The sequence below is a fragment of the Harpia harpyja genome, chromosome 11 (genome assembly GCF_026419915.1).
Source record: "Harpia harpyja isolate bHarHar1 chromosome 11, bHarHar1 primary haplotype, whole genome shotgun sequence".
Taxonomy (NCBI): domain Eukaryota; kingdom Metazoa; phylum Chordata; class Aves; order Accipitriformes; family Accipitridae; genus Harpia; species Harpia harpyja.
In genome coordinates, this window is record NC_068950.1 from 39,510,931 (window position 1) to 39,531,548 (window position 20,618).

Here is a 20,618-nt window from a genome sequence, read left to right on the forward strand (position 1 = left end):
TTTATTCAGAACCACAAAATGTTCACATAAAACGTATTTCATTATGCAACTTCAATAAAAAGATATAATGTGGATTATGAACTGGCTAGGTATTAGAGTCCAAAACTCAGTTTTCAAATGAAGAAACATCAATCTGTGCTTGCCTGTAATCATTCAACCCTTTCACCAGTAATCTGGAAGTAAAAATAACATTGCTGATACCACGTGCAACCCCAGAAACACTGATGGATGAATGAACAACTACACAGAGCATAAGATACCTTCTTAATAGCTTGGGATCGTTTGCACACAAAGAATTTAATAATGACAAATAGTTATATAAGAACAGTATTAGAAAGGTGATTTTACTTCTGCACAGACTTTTAAGACTAATATTCCCTAAGTTCTGGTGGTCTGTATAAAAAGAAAGTTGGAAAGTCAGCTGGGATATTGAAGGGAGCCACAAAAATGCATCAAGCAGTCATTCAAAAGAAAATATTTGACAACAAGAAGCATAAAGAACTAAATATGTTCAGTCTATCAGAAAGACAGTTTGAAAAGTGGCTTGATTACACAGTGTAGGAGTTTTCACAGAGGGACAACACTGTTAAAGAGCTCTTTCATTCAGTAGAGAAAGGCCTAATAAAAGGCAATGGCCATTTAGGGACTGAATTTAAAACAGTTACAGTAAATAGTATATCATTCTCTCTCTGTCCAGTGAAACCAACATACTATTAATAAAGAAATGTCCAGGCCTATCTATTATTTCCCAGCAAAAACTAGCCTTAGTCTATAGGGCTACATTCTGCAGGAGGAAGAACACAGCAGTAAGCTGCTGAGCTACCACAGAGGAAGGTTTGAACATTGTTATTTAAGTCCTTACCACATCATCTGGGTATTAACCCTGATAATCATGTTCCAAACTAACTATATTCTGCTACAGTAGTAAAAGAATACTTAATTCTCCACAGAGTTCACTTTATATTCTCCAGCCAGCTCCAGCTGGAGAATCCTTCTTTCCTCTCCTTTTCTAAAATTCACCGCTTAGCACTGCAAATGTACAGTGAATGAATTTGTTGGCAGGAAAAGTCATCCCTTTACATGCAATTTGTAATAGTCACTCTAGGACTTTTATAGTCCTAAAGGGAGATGTTGCATACATATTAAAGTATTACTTTAACTCACCAGGAGTGCAACCAGCCTCATCAATACCACTTTCACAATCCTTCTGCCCATCACATCTCCAGGACAATGGGATACATTTGTTGCTTAAGTCTCCACAGCTAATTTTTTCAGCTGGACATACTTGCTTAGCTGGAAGAATAAAATGAAAAAAAAAAAGTTAAACATAAATTCTAGACATTGCTAACATTGTTTACACTTTTAAAGTTACTTTTATTTTGTACTGCTTAATCCTGAGACATATTGTAATGAAATCCCAAGTCAACCTGATTTTGAGTTATGGCTGCTTACATGTCCCATACATGTCCTCAGAAGAGATCACAATACTTTTACATGGGGGGGGGGGGGGGGAAAAAGGAAAGAAAAAAAAAAAGCACCGCTGTTTATTTCAACAAAATCCCAGAACCTTAACTTTAAACTCAAAGGAATTAGGGCAGAGGAACAGAAGACAGATTCGTATGCAACTTCTCCTACCTAGCATTTCCTTGCAGGCAGGCTCTTGCTTCTGGCCATCCCAGTGACCCTGAGTTGCAACAAACTGTGCATAGGCCCTGTGGCTCTTTACACACTCTTGGGGCCTGGTGGCCCTTTCACACCTTCTCCGTGCCACCTCAGACTGTGCATGGGCTAGAAGTGCCCAGCTTTGTACTGCCACCTTCCTCTCTGCCACATGCTGCTGCCTCTTCAATCAGGTCTCCTTGCACAGGCTACCCCAGAAACAAGGGCCTTCCTGTCCTTCCAGCCTGTGCCTGACCCAGCCAATCCCTTCCAGGAACATACTTGTACAGGAACGTGCAAATAAAACAAATACCAGCCCTCACTCCTGTTTTCAAGCTTAACTCAACCAAAATGAACTGACAGAGTTGCTTCAACTGATCAACAGGGATTTCAACTAAGAACCTAGGGCTGGTTGTTCCGTAGAAGGACTGCAATACTCAGTGTGAGCAATGCTCAATGCAGCAACAGCACTGCCTGTTTGCGACTGCCTCAAACCTCCAATACACTGTGCTTTTGCTATTAAAACACTAGCATCCTGCACAAAGCAGCAGTAGTACTGGAACAACTACTCTGAAAATACTACCTCAAATTAAGTCAGGAAAAATGAATTGCCTAGTTTTAGTATAAGGGTTTACTTATATGTTTGGTATTGCAAGGCAATTTCTAAATTTAATGATCTAGGCAGATTATGGTCAGTAAAACTGGGGAAAAAGTGGCAAGCACAAGCACGAACTCACACATGTTAAACAAACTTGACTGTAACTGCCTAAATTAAAGGCGACTGTGATCTAAGACACAGAGACACAGGATGACCCACAGAAGCAAAAACCCCAGTACATGCAAGAATACAACTATGAAAAAACAATCTGCCAAATTTATCTGGAACCAAGCAAGCTGTGAAGCTCGTTCTCTTATAACTATTTTGCATTGCCAAAATTCCTTCTTTTTATTTTTTTCATACTAGTGTAAAGAGCAAGAGATGTACGTTTATTGTGACAAGGCTGCTTGAATGCATAATGTTCCACAGTTTAAACAATTGTTTAGTATTCTGGAATCATCATCCAGTTTGGCAGGATTTGCTTATTAAACAGACCTATTTTTCTCTTTAAAAAATTACATGTTTTCAAATAGTTCTTCCATTGGTATTAATGATGGCAACACTATATATGGCTGAAGGTCTACTGAAAAGGGAGGAACCTAAATTCTGAATTAAACTCTCACATTACCCTGCCCTGGTAAAAGTATCTATGCAAAGCCAACCAGCTTCCCAAGTGCTGAGCAAAAGAGGGTGAAAATTATACCTCTCCCTTTCCACCTGCACAAGCAGGCTGTAGAGGGGCATCTTACAGCCCCAAAGCATCAATCAGCCACTTAGAAAGCAGTGCCATTTAATTCCAGGATTTCTCTGTCCTAGCACCTTGAAGTGCTATAAGAAGCAGTTTCTAGAAGCTGTGGGCAACCAATATATCAAGAAAAATTAGGTCCTGCCGCAGACAGACAGTTAATGACAGACATAAGGAAGTTTCATAACCCTGAGGCAAGACAGCGTTTTTGTTCAAATTTGCTCACTGCATACCTAAATAACATTTATGAATGTTGCATGATCTACGGGGGGGGGGAAGGATGCTTACATAGCCTTTTCATTACTTTACCAGCAGGTCGGTAATAAAAATCACCTGACATTGGACAGGCTCCACAACACCACCCCACCAGGATCAGTATGTCTGCCCACTCAGATCCATGCCCTGCCACAGGCCAGGACCCACATCCTGCATTTTCCCCTTGGCCCTGGTCCCTCTAAGCTGCAGGTTTATAATGCACGACTGCAGGGACGCTCGGTGGCCCTGAGCACTCGCGTCCTTCCACAGAAGTCAGATAGCACATCTGAAAACCAGGTCACTTGCCAACTGTGCAAAATGGTGTAAAACAAGGTGCTCGCCCTCACCCTCGAGGAAGCTGGCATGCCTCACTGCAGCCGAGCTGCTCCAGACACCATCCCCTGAGCTGTAAGCTGGGGCGTGCCATCCTTAAACATGCCCAAGTAATTCATGGATACAGAAGTAAAAACAAATTCTGTGGCAGTTGATTGACAACCAGCAGCCCCCTCAAACAAGAAAAAATGGAGCTAAAATGGTCTATTTGGCCTAGAAGCCCCATGGCCCCTCAGCACAAAGAGCTTGCACCCCAAAAATACTGCTTCTGCTGGCCTCACCCAGCCCTCACATCCATAGGTGTGAGTCTGGAGAATGCTGCATTGAAAAACAAAAACGTGCAGCCAAGTCACTATAGTTTATTTTTAAAAAACAAAACCAACTCTGTACAGAGCCACACAAGGATTGCAGACTGCACTCTGGCAGGACAAGCCTGCAGGGGCCAGGGAGGGAAGGCACCAGAGGCCGCATCTCACTGCCATCGGCCCCTCTGAGGAGAAAGGTGGCAACTCTGAGGAGAAGACAGCAACTTCTGGCAAAGGAACAGGGATGGCCGCAGGCCATGTGTATGAGGCAGCACAAGAGGGCTGGGGAGGGGAGAGGCACGATGCCTAGCTGTGGGGAAGGGACCCCAACCCCAACAGCAGGGCTGCCTTGTTTCTGAGGGACCCACCAAGCAGCATCAGTGAAAACAGGGCTTTTGCAACAAATACCGTACAGAGGGATGACGTGACTGGGGTCTCCAGCAGCTGCCTGGGCTTTGCATTCCTCCACCAAGGCCTCCAAAGCCTCTCCGCTCTGAGGTGCACAGCTCCCCAGCCACTGGAACCCAGCTGCCCCCTCCCAAATGTCTTCACCACCAACTGCTGGCTGCTGAGGAGCCACTTCAGAGGGTCAGGCAGATGGGAGTTTGCTCCTGGCGCAAGGAGCTCACAGCTCCCCTTGACCCTGCACATGGCTGTGCGAGATGGAGCACTCGTGCCCTGCTGAGCCCCTCTTCTCCCCGCCATTCAATTCAAGGTTGGGCCCTGTGATGAGGTTCGCTTCTAGGCTGCCCCATGCCCTAAAACAAATTTTTACACCATAAGCAAACACACGCTTAGAATACATGAGATAAAAATAAAATTTCCTCACTAGATTTATTACTCTAAATGGATTTCCATTCTTTTGCACTTTTTTGAAAGTTTGTCTCCTAACTGCATTTGTGCAGTGCGTTCAAGAACGAGGTTTGTATTGGACTGGCATAGTGGGAGACCAAAAAAAAGTCACAGAGACATTTGTTAATCAGGTTATTGGTCCACATCTCAAAAAGTTGTTCTAGGTCTTCTTGCTCAGGCTATGGTAATGGAACAGAAAATTTGTTTTGATGCCAAGTAGGACCAGCTTTTCCATCTTCACAGTAAATCTCCATTGAGAACTAAGTAGGTCAAGACAGGTGAGAACACTTTCCGTACACCTGATTTTGAAGAAAGTGAAATATAATTATAAAATGGTATCATAACACAGTGGGATCATTAACCAGCAAAAAGATTATTTATTGGTCACAGTTTAAGTATGGGCATTACTTTTGCTTGGCAGCTGTGGGCAGATGCTTAATAGCTTTGGGAAGCTGAAAGGTTTGGAAAGGTAGGGACAGAAGATTCCTATTTATGGAAAGCAATCTCTGTGTTAATCATCTCACTGACAGAGTAATTACAGACATTTAAAAAACGTAAATCAAAGCTTGAACTTGCAGAGATGCAGCAACAGAAGCTGCTGTCGGTCACAGTTCATCAAATCTCTGTGTTCCAGTGGTTTCTGCACCCAAGAAATCGTTGCATGGAAGCCAACAACTTGTAAGCACTGGCAGATAATGGATAGGGTATCTTGCATAAAACTCAAAGCAAAATTTTGGCAAAAATACTTCTGCATCATTTCAGCAAGTTGGGTTTTTTTCATCCCACCCAAAAATGCCGCAGCAATGCAAGTGGACTCGGTGTTGTCCACACTATGAAACCGGCTTTTAGCAACTGCAATCCAGACTTAACATTTCTGTTTCTGCATACTGCTTACACAAATGCAGGCCTTTTAGGTTAACGTGACCAAAATGTTTACTTCCTACTTTCCTCTTCATCCACCCAGAAAGGAAAGGGTTAGCGCTGTACGTGACTGTGAGTGCTCTTACCCTGGATATTACTCTGGACCAATACAAGTTATAGCAAGATCTGCCTTTTCAGAAAAGCACCATTAAACTTGGTTGAAATGTCAGACACATCAAGACCAATTTATCACAATGAACTGCAAATGCCAAGGATGGACAACAATGGTTTATTTATAAGAAGACAAGAGCAAAGAAGACAAGAAGGTTCCATTTACTCACTACCGCCAATGGCACATTCTTCTTTTTCTTTACAGGAGGCTACACAGTCTTTCAGAGAACCATAGAGCCTAACTGGCGCCCCACTGTTTGCTTCCTCTTGTGCCACTGCTGTGCTTTTCAGGCTCCGGACATCATGTATATTCAAGAAAGCCCAAGAAAACAGAATTGATTTACTTTCAGAAGCCCATTTGTCAGGTTCTCACCAAACAGGTACTCTAAGAGCATACACAAAATGTAATTAAGCAGCTTCTACTGGTGGGAAACTCACAAGACTTTTCATCAGCAGACTGAAAAGAACACCCTTTGTGGAAATACATCATCTTACAGGTTCTGAACACTTTATCTCTACTGAAGTAACTCCCCACCCTCTCTAGACTGCCCCCTGTGTTTTTCCCAGGTTCTTTCAGAGGAAAAATCTCAACCCAAAACTTCATTCTGCAACAGAGAAAATAACATACTAAAATGGTTTAATTAATTTCTGACATGCCAATAAATTGTTCCTGCAAAACTTCCACTACCACCTTTATTACGGAACTTAAAATTCCTACCTCCCTCTTTCCTCCAGCAATGGTTTAGTTGTCAGCTTTTTTTTAAAGGAATGGTTTTTAAAAAGGACCTCCCCTCCTTTATATTGCCCTTAAATCTTCTGTCATAGCTGGCAGTCCTACCTCAGAGATGTACCAAGAACAAAATAAACGTTCATACCTGCCCATGTACAGGCCTAATACCTCTACATTTCCAGCCAAAACAAGCACAATTGTTAAATAAGCAACTGTTCAGAAGAGAGGAAGGGAGCTGACAGGTAGAGATTGCTCAGGGAAATTCAGAACTCAGAGTTTTCAATTCGTGGAGAGTTGAGATGCAGAAAAACATCTCAGTCACAAGTTTGTATATATAGTCTCTTTTTTTTTTTAAATATATATGTGTGTATATATATATATATGAATTTATATCCCAATCTACACTCACTACTGACTTACATCTCATACTTTCCCATTGAAGTATTTAGAGTGCTGTCACGGTTTAACCCCAGCCAGCAACTAAGCACCACACCGCCGCTCACTCACTCCCCCCCACACCCAGTGGGATGGGGAAGAGAATCAGAATGAAAAAATTAAAACTCGTGGGTTGAGATAGGAACAGTTTAATAGAACACAAAGGAAGAAACTCATAATGATAATAATAACAATAATAAAATTACAATAATAATAATAAAAGGATTGGAATATACCAAACAAGTGATGCACAATGCAATTGCTCACCACTTGCTGACTGATGCCCAGTTAGTTCCTGAGCAGCCACCCCCCAGGCCAACTAACCCCAGTTTATATACTGGGCATGACATCACATGGTATGGAATATCCCTTTGGCCAGTTTGGGTCAGCCGCCCTGGCTGTGTCCCCTCCCAACTTCTTGTGCCTCTCCAGCCTTCTTGCTGGCTGGGAATGAGAAGCTGAAAAATCCTTGACTTAGTCTAAACACTACTTAGGAACAACTGGAAACATCAGTGTGTTATCAACATTCTTCTCATACTGAATCCAAGACATAACACTATACCAGCTACCAGAAAGAAAATTAACTCTATCCCAGCTGAAACTAGGACAGGTACGTAAGAAACACATTTCAAAATCCATCTTGTGACTTAAATTACCATCACAGCTGAAGGTGTGTCTGCACTGGTATTTTCCTCCCCTTGCCTCTTCTCCCACCTCAGCGTGGGTGCTAGGAACACCGGCTTCTACCCTATTCACCCACTAGTTCACTCTCTAGCTCAGGACAGGTTGCTGTTGCCTTAGTGTACTTCACTTAACCCTGCAAGACACATCAGATTTTCTGCTAAAGAGTGTTATATAATCATATTTATTACATTTAGTTAATCTCCCTCATCTCCTCCTTGTGCCGAGCCAAACCCAAACCAAACAATATCAAACAAGAGCCTCATTTATAATGAGAAGTGTTTGTGTGGGGGAAGCAACATCCACGGTGGATGCATCTCAGGAATTTCTTTGGCATTGGTGTACAGAGCACACACACTGTGACTACACAGGATCTCCCCTGAACGCACAGCTTTACTGTGTGCCTGCGTTTGGATCTATGTATTAGCAATACACAAAGACAGAAGACATTACAGGGAACGCTAATCAAAGAATTGTTTCTACAAAGGTCAGGATTCTGCAGTGAACTTCCCCTTCTGTCATGTAAAGCAATATGCTACGAGCCTGCTGGGATAGCAAGCTTTATGTGAACTTGCAACTTCTACTAAAGCCAGTGCAACTGCATCCAGTAGGAGTATTTGGTTTGCTCACCATATCTGTACTACGCATACACTTGAGATCACTGAGACAATAAAGGCAACTTTAAATTTCCAGTTGAAACCAGCCCAGGCCAAAACGAATGTCATGATTAGTGGCTTAAGTGAATTAAGATTACAGCACTTGGAGACTTGGAATGAGACCAAACCACCACCACAATTGATGCCTTTGTTGACAGAGGAGGCCAACTCCATCCATCTGCTAGCATGGGATGGTCTCTTCAGGTCAGAATTGGGGCATGCTGACAACACTGATTCCCAGGACCTGGGAGCTTGGACTGCTGCTATCTGACTCTACGTTTTTGAGTATGTAAGTACACACTTATGTGCAATAACCTTTGTGGGAGTGTGCAAGGGCAGAGAAATAGTGAAATCCTATTCTTTCTGCACAAAAAGACAATTAACTTATGGCTGTTACCTTTAAACTTTGAACATAAATTACTATAAGCAACTCAAAAGACAAACTAGGAAAGGCTACTATGAAACTATACTATAAAGGTCAAGAAATCATATCATAAACAGTATTAACAGTTGATAGACCTGATAAATAGTTAGATTCTGTGGTGTGATTTGTTTGATAGTGACTTATGTTCTGAAGTTCCCAGGGGAATGGAAAAGGATTTATGCAGATTTAACTCCATTGCACTGCGTAGTACAGCCCTTATTAAGTCCATTACTGCATGCTTGTAAGAAAGGCTTCTTTATAACAGCATAGGTTAGGAGCCTTCAATGAGCCTCCAACTCCTCTACCTAGATAGAAACTGGAGGGAGAAAATAAGCTTAGCATACAAAGGGTTCAGCACGTCTAAAATAGATAGCATGTACCTTGCTTTTATGCAGATTATCACATTGCTGATTATCACCTCTGAGATCAGAGTGAAATAATCAGGAATTCAAAATCCCCGGATTAATCCTAATTACTGAAATACAGACTCACTGTCAGAATAAAAGTGAGGTAGCTTTTATAGGAAAAGCATGTTTCAAATACAGACGCTACAAACAACCTCAATGAAGAAAATTATTCTCGGGGTAGTGCCAATAGTTTTAATAGGTAATATAAACTGTATTTGAACACAGTGTTAAGAGGTAAGATGTTTCTATAGTAGGCTGAAGAGACAAGCGGCATCAGGTTTTATAGTAACAAATAACTAAGCTTCATGTCCCACAACTTGAGTCATCTGCATGTGTTAGGAACGGATTTCTTTACCCAAGTTCAGAGCTACCCTGGCATACCTACAGTTTGTTTTTAAACCTTTCCCAGAATACTGAATATTGGCACAGCTCAAGATAGCATGCTGGACAGAAAGGACTAGTACTCTTGGGCTTCCAGCACATCATTTTTCTTAGATTCATGATTGCTATGTCTTGTTCACCCACTTCAAAAATAAAAATTACCAAACTTGGATAAGAAAAGCATTTCCTTCCCTCAGTCAGACTGGCAGGACTTCAGCTGAATTTGTCTTTCTGTTAACACAGCAAATGCTCACTTGCTGCAGTCATCTGAGCATATCTCACCTAATTAATTTCATAGCTTTGCAAGATATTGTTTTGATGGCACTTCTGTTCTCTACCTGATATGCCCAACAGCCCCTGCTGCTGAGAACTGAAGTCCTTTAACTCAAGTAACTTGGCTCATTTTGGGTAAATGCAAATCAATGTTAATCACCCATGGTAAACAAGAGGTCAAACTGGATGATTTCATGATCCGCCTTGGCCACAAACTATAGGAAACTTGTGATACTTCCAGTAGGAGTCAGGAAGCTTTTTGATTGTTTTTAACCTATTTTCATGGTCATACTTTCTAAAATTTCAGAATTTACAAACTAAGATCAGATGTTTAACAACAGTCAGGATACAGGTTGTTGGGCCTCATTAAATTCCTTTTTTTTGTTTTAGCTACCTAGCACTTGTAAAATGACAGTGTTTTAATGGTGTCTGTACAATACACAGTGACATTCCCCCACCGTCAAGTCTGGTTGAGCAGAGAGAGACCAGTTTCTAAGAGACTGATGTACACGATACAATAAGGGTTTTCTACTCCCAAACAAACCACATTTCAGTACTTGTCATTACACACATGAGAACTCAAGAAAATATTGTAAAGGCTTATTCCCTACAGCAGCTTTTATGCCCAAGCAACTTCTTACAAAAGTTCCCTTCCCAGGGGACACTTAACACCTCTGCACAGAGGGTTAGCAATTCCTCAACAAGGTCAGTCCTTGACTGTCTTGACCTTTGTACTCCACCTAGCTCATCTAGCCCAGCTTCTTATGATCAGTAGTACTTAGACATCTCTAAGATTTGTCAGAGATGCATGAATCTTTTAATAAACTTGAATGAGACATAACATAACCCTGGGATTCCAATCCTTACTACCATTTTATATAGATTCTGGACAACAGTAACATACAAAACAACTATGACCACCACCTACTTGTGGCATAATGGCGCTGGAAGGTATTGACACTGTTGCAGACCTGAGCATGAAGGGAAAAACACCACGTAGCAAGGCAGGAAAGGTGTACAACAGAAACAAGGTTGGTGTAGTCCAACTCCATCTGAATAAAACATTGTTATACCATGTGTAGCTGTGTGAGATACCATGAACCACGTGCCACCTCTAAACACTACAGTTTTACATCTTTCCTGACACCACAACCATATGGTCGCTAGAAACGTTTACACAGATTAATCCAGAGAATAAATTAATACAACCCTGTAATGACAGGCTAGTGCCTAGCTTAATCACTATGAACCACAGCCTTCATTGTTTAAGGGAACAAAAAGGGGATTTTGACAAACTGAAGTCTGAGGCCATCTGCCAACCTTTCCCCCTACTTGTACCAACTTTGGCCCCTTACAGGTCTTCTCTATGCATGAGACAAATCCATGATTTACCCTGGACTTAAAATGGAGAAATGCTGAAGCATTCACGGAAAAATCCTGGCGCAAGAAATTTGCTGCGTACTTCAACTGAATCAGAAATCAAGTCACAGATCATGTTGAGAGTTTGCCAAAATGAGTCCAGCAACTGCTCCATACCAGCCAGTACCCTGAAGGCCAACATTAAATATGGACATCAATCAAAATACATCCTTGCCAACTGTGCCATTTACTTCCTTAGATTAAGTCACAAAAGGATATTACTGCTACAGTGACTTTTAAGATGCGAATAGCTATACAGCAGATTTAGTTTTGTACTTTTATCAGCAGCAGTCATAAGGCAGACTACCCCTTTTAAACTCAAGAGGGATAAAACCTTAACTTACATCTGCTTACAGGAAGAGTTCAAAGTACTCATTTACATCAGCACAAAAGTAGCCTCTGTTCGTATTTATGGGTAAAAAAAGTGCAACGTCAGAGACTTCAAACAGGCTGGTGCTACAAATGCCACTGAAGCCCATCACATAGCCGAGCAGCAGGAATGGGCATGGATTCAGAGTGGCTGGATGCTTCACCCTGCCCCGCTGAAACCCTAACGTGCTCCCTCCTTGTGAAACCACCAAACCTTCTTGTCCTTCCCTCTGCTCCACCCCTAAGCCAGGGCAGAACTTGTCTTCAAGAGTTATGACACTACGACATTACTCTGGCTACCGAAGACCTGAGTTTCCATATTAGAGTTCTTCAGATCATTTTGTATTACTAATAATTTTATTTTCTCTTCACTGATGAGCATCTCTGATCTCAGGGATGAGCTGGTCACGCCCTTAGCTTGGCACAGAGGAAAGGAAAGAAAAGAAAATATTACTAATAAACACAGGGAAAAACTTAGACATCAAAGTAAGAAACGAGATCAGCTGAAGAAGAACCTGTTCTTGGTGTACCTAAAGCAACAATGTGCACTGCTGATCTCAAACAGTTTAATAATTTAATAAATTGACAGTTGACTTTTGTTAGTTAGCAAATATATACGCCTGTTAGCAAAACCCAGGACTTGTAATTTTCTTTAGAGATAGTTTTCTAATAGCAAAGCTATTAAATATTCCCTTTTGTGAGAGGCATTTTATATGCTCTATCAAAAGCAAAGATTAAAAAAAAAAATCCAACAATAACATGACTTTAAGAAGGTCAGTTAAAACACTCCCCTTTTTTCCTATACTGAACATAACATCTTCTTTAAACTCTATTGTTTTTAGAGCTAGTTTGAAAGTGAGTGATGTACAACATTGTCCTGTCACACTGTCTACATCAATAATTACCCTGTCAGTCTGTGTACACATTGCCAGTTGTAATGCAGTTCAGACTTCCCTACTTTTTGCATTAACAGTAATGAGTGAGGTAGGGACAGGGAATTTGCCTTTCCTGTAGCCCAGAAATCAAACTGAACTCCTATCTTTGGCACGCCTGAGAGCAGAGCTCTGTTCCTCAACACAGATCCTCCACCTCTCCTTATATCCAGGGATACCTACTGTGAAAACCTAAGTCTGGTTACAGACAGCCTTTAAAATCTATCATGATCCACCGTGTTCCCCCATGATTAGTGATGCATGATGCTTTCGAGGCAATTCTGATTCAGGCAAGCCTTAGGAGAATAAAACACTCAAAGGTAACAGCTGACCCAGCACAGACTGGTAGCAATGTAGCTGGCAATCAGCAAAGTTCAAACACAGACATGCTATGGGAAGAAAGAAGAGTGTCAAGCAAGAAATGAGAGTCAGGAGGTTAAGGCGGCACAAGCTAGGCATGAATGAAAGTCAGCTAATTAACCCTGAGAAATTCAACTTTTGAAAGGAAAACTTGTTCACTGCCCTAGATCGGTGATTCTGAAGCCTTGTGGGCAAACAGATTTTTGAACAACTTTCAAACTTTCTCACGCAGCCACACAGCTGACAAATTGATGCATTTAGCTGCTGAATACAGCTCTCGGGGCCTACGATGGCCTTGCTGAGCAAAGGTGCACAGCTGGGGAACGACTGCCTTAGCCTTCCTCCACCAAAGCGTGACTTATTACAAGTCATTTGTCAGCTATGCAGGTATCAGCCTGGCCCTGTCAGCTGTGTGCCTAAGTGGCACAGCCTAATTCCCACTACCTGGGAATCCCATGGGCACACCAGACCCCACTTTCAAGCCTTGACCTATGAAGCCTATCCCTCATGGTCTGACTTCACAGAGACCAAAGAGCTGTTCTCTACAGAAACACAGGTAATAACTATATTCTCCCGATCTGTACTAATACAGTCGTGCTTCTTTCTTTATTCCTAGGCTTTTGGTCTAAACACGTTGCAGCTTTATTAACATCAACTTTCTTCACTAAAGATTCGGTGATAAAATACTCCAGATTGCAGCACACAATAAATCAATCATACCCCCCAGTGTGATTTGTAACTCAGCAGTTTGAAAGCATCTTGGAACAATTTCTGCACAGATACTTTTAGACAAGAGACATTTACTTTTTATTGAATCAAACGTTATTTGACTGTTTTCGGTTTACAGATACAAACAACAGTTTTCTAGACTCTCTTCAAATCTGTGGCACTGGGATCCTGAACTGTTAAAAATTAGTTTCTAAAAAGAATTCATTCTTTTTACTAGCAGTAATCTCACTTAGTACAAGCACACCAGCCACAGTCACCTTGGTCACTTGTCTAATTCTTATACAAGCAGCTGAGCACAGCACCAGGACCGATTTATCTATTTCTCTTCCTAGAATCCCCCATATGCATACCAGAGCGCACCATCCTTATTACAGCAAATCCAGAAACAAATTCCAGAAGAAGTCTTATTTCATACACATTCTGGCACATTTAAGCTCTTGACTTCTCTAATTCTTCTGAAGCAAATTAATGCTCAACTCAAAATTAGGTTTTTAAGCACAGTGTAAGAAAGAGTTCACCAGACTGTATCACAATTAACAAAAATCAGATACCAGATGTCAGTCGGAACTTGAAAACAGGAAAAAATATATTTTGTAACTACTGAAAGCAATTATAAAAATCACTTAAGTTAGAGAAATGCCTCTACAAAGGTGGCTCTGTTTTATGGGGCCAGTACACAGACTGAGTTGAGAGCACTAAATAGATCAAAGCAAACATCCAGAATGATACTGGAATGAACCCACTGGCCAGCTACCTTGGTAAAAGGAGTGTTGTGGGAACAAAAGATACAAAAAACCCCTGTAATGATCCTCATAGTAAGTGGCTATACGCTGTGCCCATTTAGCAATCGCATAAGCCAAGAAATACGTGGGGCCAACCTCCATCTCCGGTTCTTCCCAGCAAATCCCACTTCCACCAAGGCAACAGGAGAGTACTTAGCCTGTAAACTGAGATGTAAAACAATATAAACTGGCTGATAACAGACATGTAAACTGTATCATATAAATTTTCCTGTGGCGGTACCTGTCTCTCGCTCTTATCACTTAAGCAATAACTAGGAAATTGTCAGATATCCTAGTACTATCCTGAAGATAAGTGTAGTTTGATATCTGATGAACTCCTAATGACTATACTGTTAATTGCATAACCTTCCTTCAATACAGTAACTTTTCTGTTCATCAAGGCCATGGATTAAACAGCTTCTCTACTTTAGAGTATCCTTGTAATTAATAATATATTCTTCCCACTTCTAAATATAACCTATAATGAGATGCTTTAAAGAATCCAAGCTGCACCTTTCACCAAGTACTTTTGATCAGAAAAAAACGAGCCAGAGACTGTTCAGACAACAGAGCCTGCTTTAACTGTGACTGTCAGCTTCCCAGTGGGCCCAATCCTGAAAGGCAGCAAGCCTACTTCAAGCAGGTCTCTGCAGCAAAACCTGCCAACAGCAGCAAACACCTTCCTCTATCTAAAACTAGCGTCTCTTTCTCTCTGGGGATATTCTGTGCAGATCAGAGATTAAAGGAAGTATATATAGATATATTAGATATAAACAGTATATGTAAGATAGTATGTATAGATATGTATTAGGTAACTTCTGCTCAGTGAAGAATAATTAACTCCATGAAAACTCTGCCATCAATCTGCCCATCAGGTAGTAAGCTAATACACTGTGCAAAATCTCACCGATTACATTTTCCAAGCATGTGACATGTCCTCTCTGATCGAGTTTTTTCCTGGTTTCCATTTGTTGACGAAATACAGATCTCCAAGGAAGGTTTCTTGATACCCATGACTGTCTTTGGACATCTACGAATGATACCCACCGTTGGAGAGGTGGAAGGAGAGTGGCTCTCCCCTGCCCACGAACAAACTACTTTTCCTTAACCAAACAAGGCTATTTTTGCCCTAAAAATTCCTTCCCAGTGATCTGGATGCCCAGCTAATTTCCAGACAGAGTACCTCCCGGTGTCAGGCCATACTGTGGCTTGCAGCAGCTGGGCCAAATGTCTTTACATATAAACTGTGCAGCTTCACCAACATTTGTTTGCACCAGCTGAGAGAAACTTCCCACATTTAAAAGCTACAGGACCATTAAAATCAGCCAAATGTTTGCACAGCAAAAGGTTGTCACTTCTACATCAACACCCCTTTAAATTAAACCATATCTTTAAGACAGGTATCTATTTTGATTTAAAGACTTCAATTGGTAAAGATTTCTGGACAAGTGAGTCCACTTGTTTATTTACCGCTACTGTTAAAAGCTGTATCTTATCTCTAGTTCTAGTCTTTATCTCTAGTTTTCTTATCTAGTTTCGGCTTCTGTTCACTGGATCAAATTATGCTGTTTCATGCTAAGCTAAAGAAACAACTGTGTGATGAAACCTCTTCTCTAAGGAGACAGGTGTAAATTGATAAAGGCAACTCTCAACCCTCTCCAATAAATCAAATACCCTTCTAATAAGGCATATTTTCCAACTCTATAATCATGTGAGCCTTGTAAGATTATTCACAACCCCTTGTCTAATAACCTTTCCACTTTATAGCAGCTATCCATGCCTTTTACCACCTCTCAGTCACCTACTCTTCAATTTTTTTTTAATATGGCCTCTAATTATTTTGTGAAGTACATTTTTATAACCTTTATGCTTAAGTCAAATCACATATCACAAAATACACATAGTAGCTTATTAACACACACAGTATCTTATTAACAAGGTCATGATTCAATCAAGAAAGTGGAAAGTGAGACAACTCCTGTTTTCCCTAACACGTTGACACAGATTTTTTTTTTTTTTTAAACTCGATGCATTATATTCCATTATCAGTCTTTCTATGGTTTTGTCCCAAACTAATAACAGCATGATCAGCACATACAGCTCTTAGAGCTGAAATGTGTATTGTTGTAGCAGTTAGGAACTCAAGTCTTGACTGCAGACCTTCTACAGCAGGTTCTGTACCATGCTCTGTTTAACCTTTTAAACTACCATGAAAATACCAGCTTTTACTAACTTACTAAAACTTCCACCAATGTTCCAACATCTGTAAAAAAAACAGTAATAAAAGTTTTTAAAAAAAGAAGAATCAAAACCCATATTGGAAAACTCGCTGGTTGTGTCTTTCAATAAGAGTTTGCCAGTACTTCTGTTTTAAAACCATAAAACTTTAATTGCTGCTGTTTAGTAGTGGGCACATTGTTAAACGTGCAAATGTATCTTCCTCCTCCTCTTTCTGAACAGAAATTAGAAATACTCTTAGTATTTTCTCATTTTCTGCCACTGCAGCTTACTGTTTCACTCTCATTGACCAGTATCACACCGTATGGATTTGCTTTTCATACAGCTAAAGAATTCCTTACAATCCTTAACATACCTGGCCATAAATTTTTCACGCATACTTCTGGCTTTCCTTATTCAATGTCTTTATTATCTAACTACCCCTTGTGCCTAGACTGTAATTGTTTCAACTTTCAATATTGTAAGTTCTTATGCTGATTTCCTATGGAAACAAAGTTACCACACACAATTAAGAAAACCCCAAGAATCTATTTCTCTGCTCTCATAAATTCTAAATGCAGCAGCCAAATCAACGAAAATAGCAAAAAGACAAGAGGTCTCAAGGAGAGTTCCTATAAGGTCAATGAAAATACATGACTGGGCAGAACACACTGACAGAACAAAAGGCTGCCATGTAAGCTCAACCTATATTGCAAGACAAAGAATCCATGCAGGAAGAAACTGGGGAAAACTTTTAACTAGAATTCTTACCCTCTTATGGGTAGACCAGGACATAAATGAACATGGAGGGGAGTGGGAGGGACAAAACAACCAAAACCAAACACACACAAACAAAAAAAACCCCCCACATCAAACTTCACTAGTTCTGGTGCTCCTGAAGCTGTTTGCTAACGCAGTGATTGAATTATCTTTATTTGCAAGAATCTGACCCATTTAGCAAGGGGTGAAAAAGCTCACAGAAATATAGTATAATGCACTAGTTCTTAAGGGGCGATACATGGCTTTTTAATGTTTTCAAGCAGGAAGACTTTCTTTGCGCCCTAGCATAACTAGAAGAGGTAGAACAGATCTCTGAGACAAAGTTCTGTCATCTGTATAGTAGGTAAGATTGCATTCAGTCTAGATAAAGTAATTTCTGTGACTTTCAAGTTGAAAGTACACCTCATTTCCTATGCAGGTCAGCTATAATTTCCTATGCAGCCACCTAAGACTTGAGGGAGTCTGATGTCAGAACTTTAAATAACTTGCTGCACTCGCAGCGCCTAACCTTTCCAAAACCTTCTCTGACAACGAGACAAAGTTGTCTTTATGTAGGTTTTTCCACCTGCCAACTGCAGGAAAGAAGACATGCAGAGCTCAAGGGAAAAGGGTCTAGCAGACTGCGAGAGCTTCACTGTAAGACTCAAAGCACCTGCCCAGCCCCGCTTCACACTGAAGACAAGAGTAACAAGAAGCCACCATCCCTGTCTGCTAACATCAGGGACATGGGATGACTGGCAAGCACATGCGCATCTTCCATTAATCATCCTACGCCTCGCAGAAAGGTCAGCTATACCGCTGTGAGTCAGCTCCTCTGCAGCATGGGCATCTGTGCCATCTTCCCCGAAGAAAACAGATGCCGGTCTGCTAATCTGCTTTTAGAAGAGGAAAATGATAGCCTGGCAGAGATTTTGATCTGTGTCACAATTACAGTCTAGTCCTGGAGCAACACACACTTCTGGTGATCCCAGGCTGGAGTTAATAACAAAGGCTAAGCTGAACCAGTATAACCTTCAAAATGTAAAGGAAATTATCTCTTATATTTGCCCTAAAAAGCAGTTGGAAGTATGAAAACTGTCTGAATACCTAAACCTAAACTGAATACCTACTTCATTCTGTTGGGTTAAAAAAAAAAAAACAACAAAAAACCCAAACAAAACCCCAAGAACCACAAAACAAACCAAACAAGAGTAGCCATGTGAAATCAGCAAAATCAAATATCCATTTCTTACTGTTTGAAATAACCCCAATATCCCAACTGGTTATGCCTAGAGAATTGTGCTCATAACAATGTTCAAATGTATTTTGTGGTTACATCAGCCTTTTCAATGAAGGTAACACTGTGAGGTCACACAAAAGAATAAAACCAGCCTACAAGTCACCCCAGCATCCAGATTCCAGCACTATTTTGAAATAGTGCCTGGTCTCAACAAACCCGGGTGTACAGAAAATCAAATGCAAATTCTGTGAGCATGTTCAAGAAGATGATATAACATGCTTTTGTTGACTTTCAATCAACAGAACAACCTGACTTGCTTTGTCCAGTCTGTTTGCTGTCTAGGTCCAGTTAATAATATGGTTTTAGCTGACAACACCTACACACTATACGATGCGCCGGAGCCCCAGGTATAGCAAATGTTTTTTAAAAGACAGATTCGTGCATCTATGTATTACGTATATTGGCATGTGTCATCCATGGCTGCCATAACTGTGCATTGAATCATCACACTCGAGAAGTGCATATTCCTGTTCCTCTCAAATCTCTCCATTCTCTCCATCCAGTCAGTTTTGATCTCTAAAGACCTCTGGGGTCTGGGAAAGTGGTTAACTAATTACATAGGAAGTAAGTCAGCACGTGTGCAGGTTTGAACTATCAAAATTTTTCCTTTGGCTCAGTAAGAGAGAAAATATATCTTGAAAGCCAGAAACATCAGCCTTAGTTCTCATAATATTTGATGAGCAGATAGGGATGTATTCACTCCTTCTGGGAAATATGTTAACATAACAGCTTCCAGTGGCAGCTGCTTTACACTCTTTGGAAAAAAACACTTCTTCCAAGTCAGGACCATCGGAGATGAACGAAAAAATCCAAGTGAAGGAGAAGAATGTACAGAACTGTTGTTAGGCTATGAAAAGGGAAGAACTGATCCCACAGTCGTGAAGTTCCTGATTTTGCATAATCATTGAACACTTTTCTCAGGAACCTGAATCCTAGACTTTTTTTTAAAATTTATTCTTTTGCACGTTTTAAAGATCTCTCCTCCATTTATTATGTATAACAGGGATTACTTTTTTATTTAGTTTAAATTGGCCTTTTCTACACACCATTCTACAGCTTCAAGCTATTTCCCTTTGAAATGTTTTCAGTGGTCGTCTCCCTGGTATTTAGAAATCACCATGACTAACTTCTCATAGCTTCTTAAATACATGAAAAAAGAAAAGGACTTTATGTTACTAAATACAGTCACATCACAGACTCTTTTCTGAAGCCAACCTTTAAAAACAATAATAAATATTTTATACCACATGATGAAAATATCATGGACTCCCATCTCAGAGAAAACAGTCACACACACGGAAACTCCTTGCTCACTAGTCTGTGGAAAGAAACTGTAATGCAGAACTTAGACACACATGTGTATAGAAGCTGGTCTGCATAAGCACAACGCAATGGCTGCTATTAGATAAACAGAAAATGTTGCACATTAGGACTCAAACTGTGCTCAGAATTCAGGCCACCAGTGATCTGAGGCCACCAACACTTTAGAGGTGTTACTTTTTCTGTTTTTCATTGCAAGTATCATTTAAAAGGATAATTCTGCATTTCAGATAAAACAAGGTGTAATGTTTGCACCAGCACAGTCTGGCCATGAAAGGAAGGAAAAAGAATGACAATAAAAATTCTGCTTTTTCTCCATAATCCTGACATACAATACTGCTTAAACATTTCTCCTTAAACCTTCACAATCAAGATTAGTGGCTCATTGAAAGTAACAAGGAATGGTTCAAAACACACTAGACAATGGAGTGTGACTGGTACCGAGACAATATCATACTGCTATTCTACAACGATGGGCTGATTTTTAGACAGCCCAAAAATCCATGCTCCCAGTCCAACAGCAGCTGGAAGTTGCAACAGTGACCTTTAAATTTCAGGACAATAAAGTCCAGCTACAGCTTGCATTAGAACAGCAAGAGAGCACATATGGAAGGGATGATCTGTGCCTGAAGGCTACGCAGATTCAAAACTCCCACTTTTTTTTT

At 40.6% G+C, this 20,618-nt stretch overlaps 1 protein-coding gene across 2 annotated transcripts in view; it reads right to left on the minus strand.

Annotated features, from left to right (window-relative positions):
* LRP8 (LDL receptor related protein 8) overlaps positions 1 to 20,618 on the minus strand; it is a 198,077-nt gene that overhangs the window by 45,283 nt on the left and 132,176 nt on the right. For both annotated transcript variants that reach the window (XM_052800853.1, XM_052800852.1), the window contains exon 4: positions 1,165 to 1,293. In XM_052800853.1, the coding sequence (XP_052656813.1) occupies positions 1,165 to 1,293 (129 nt within the window). The remainder of the gene's footprint in view (positions 1 to 1,164; positions 1,294 to 20,618) is intronic.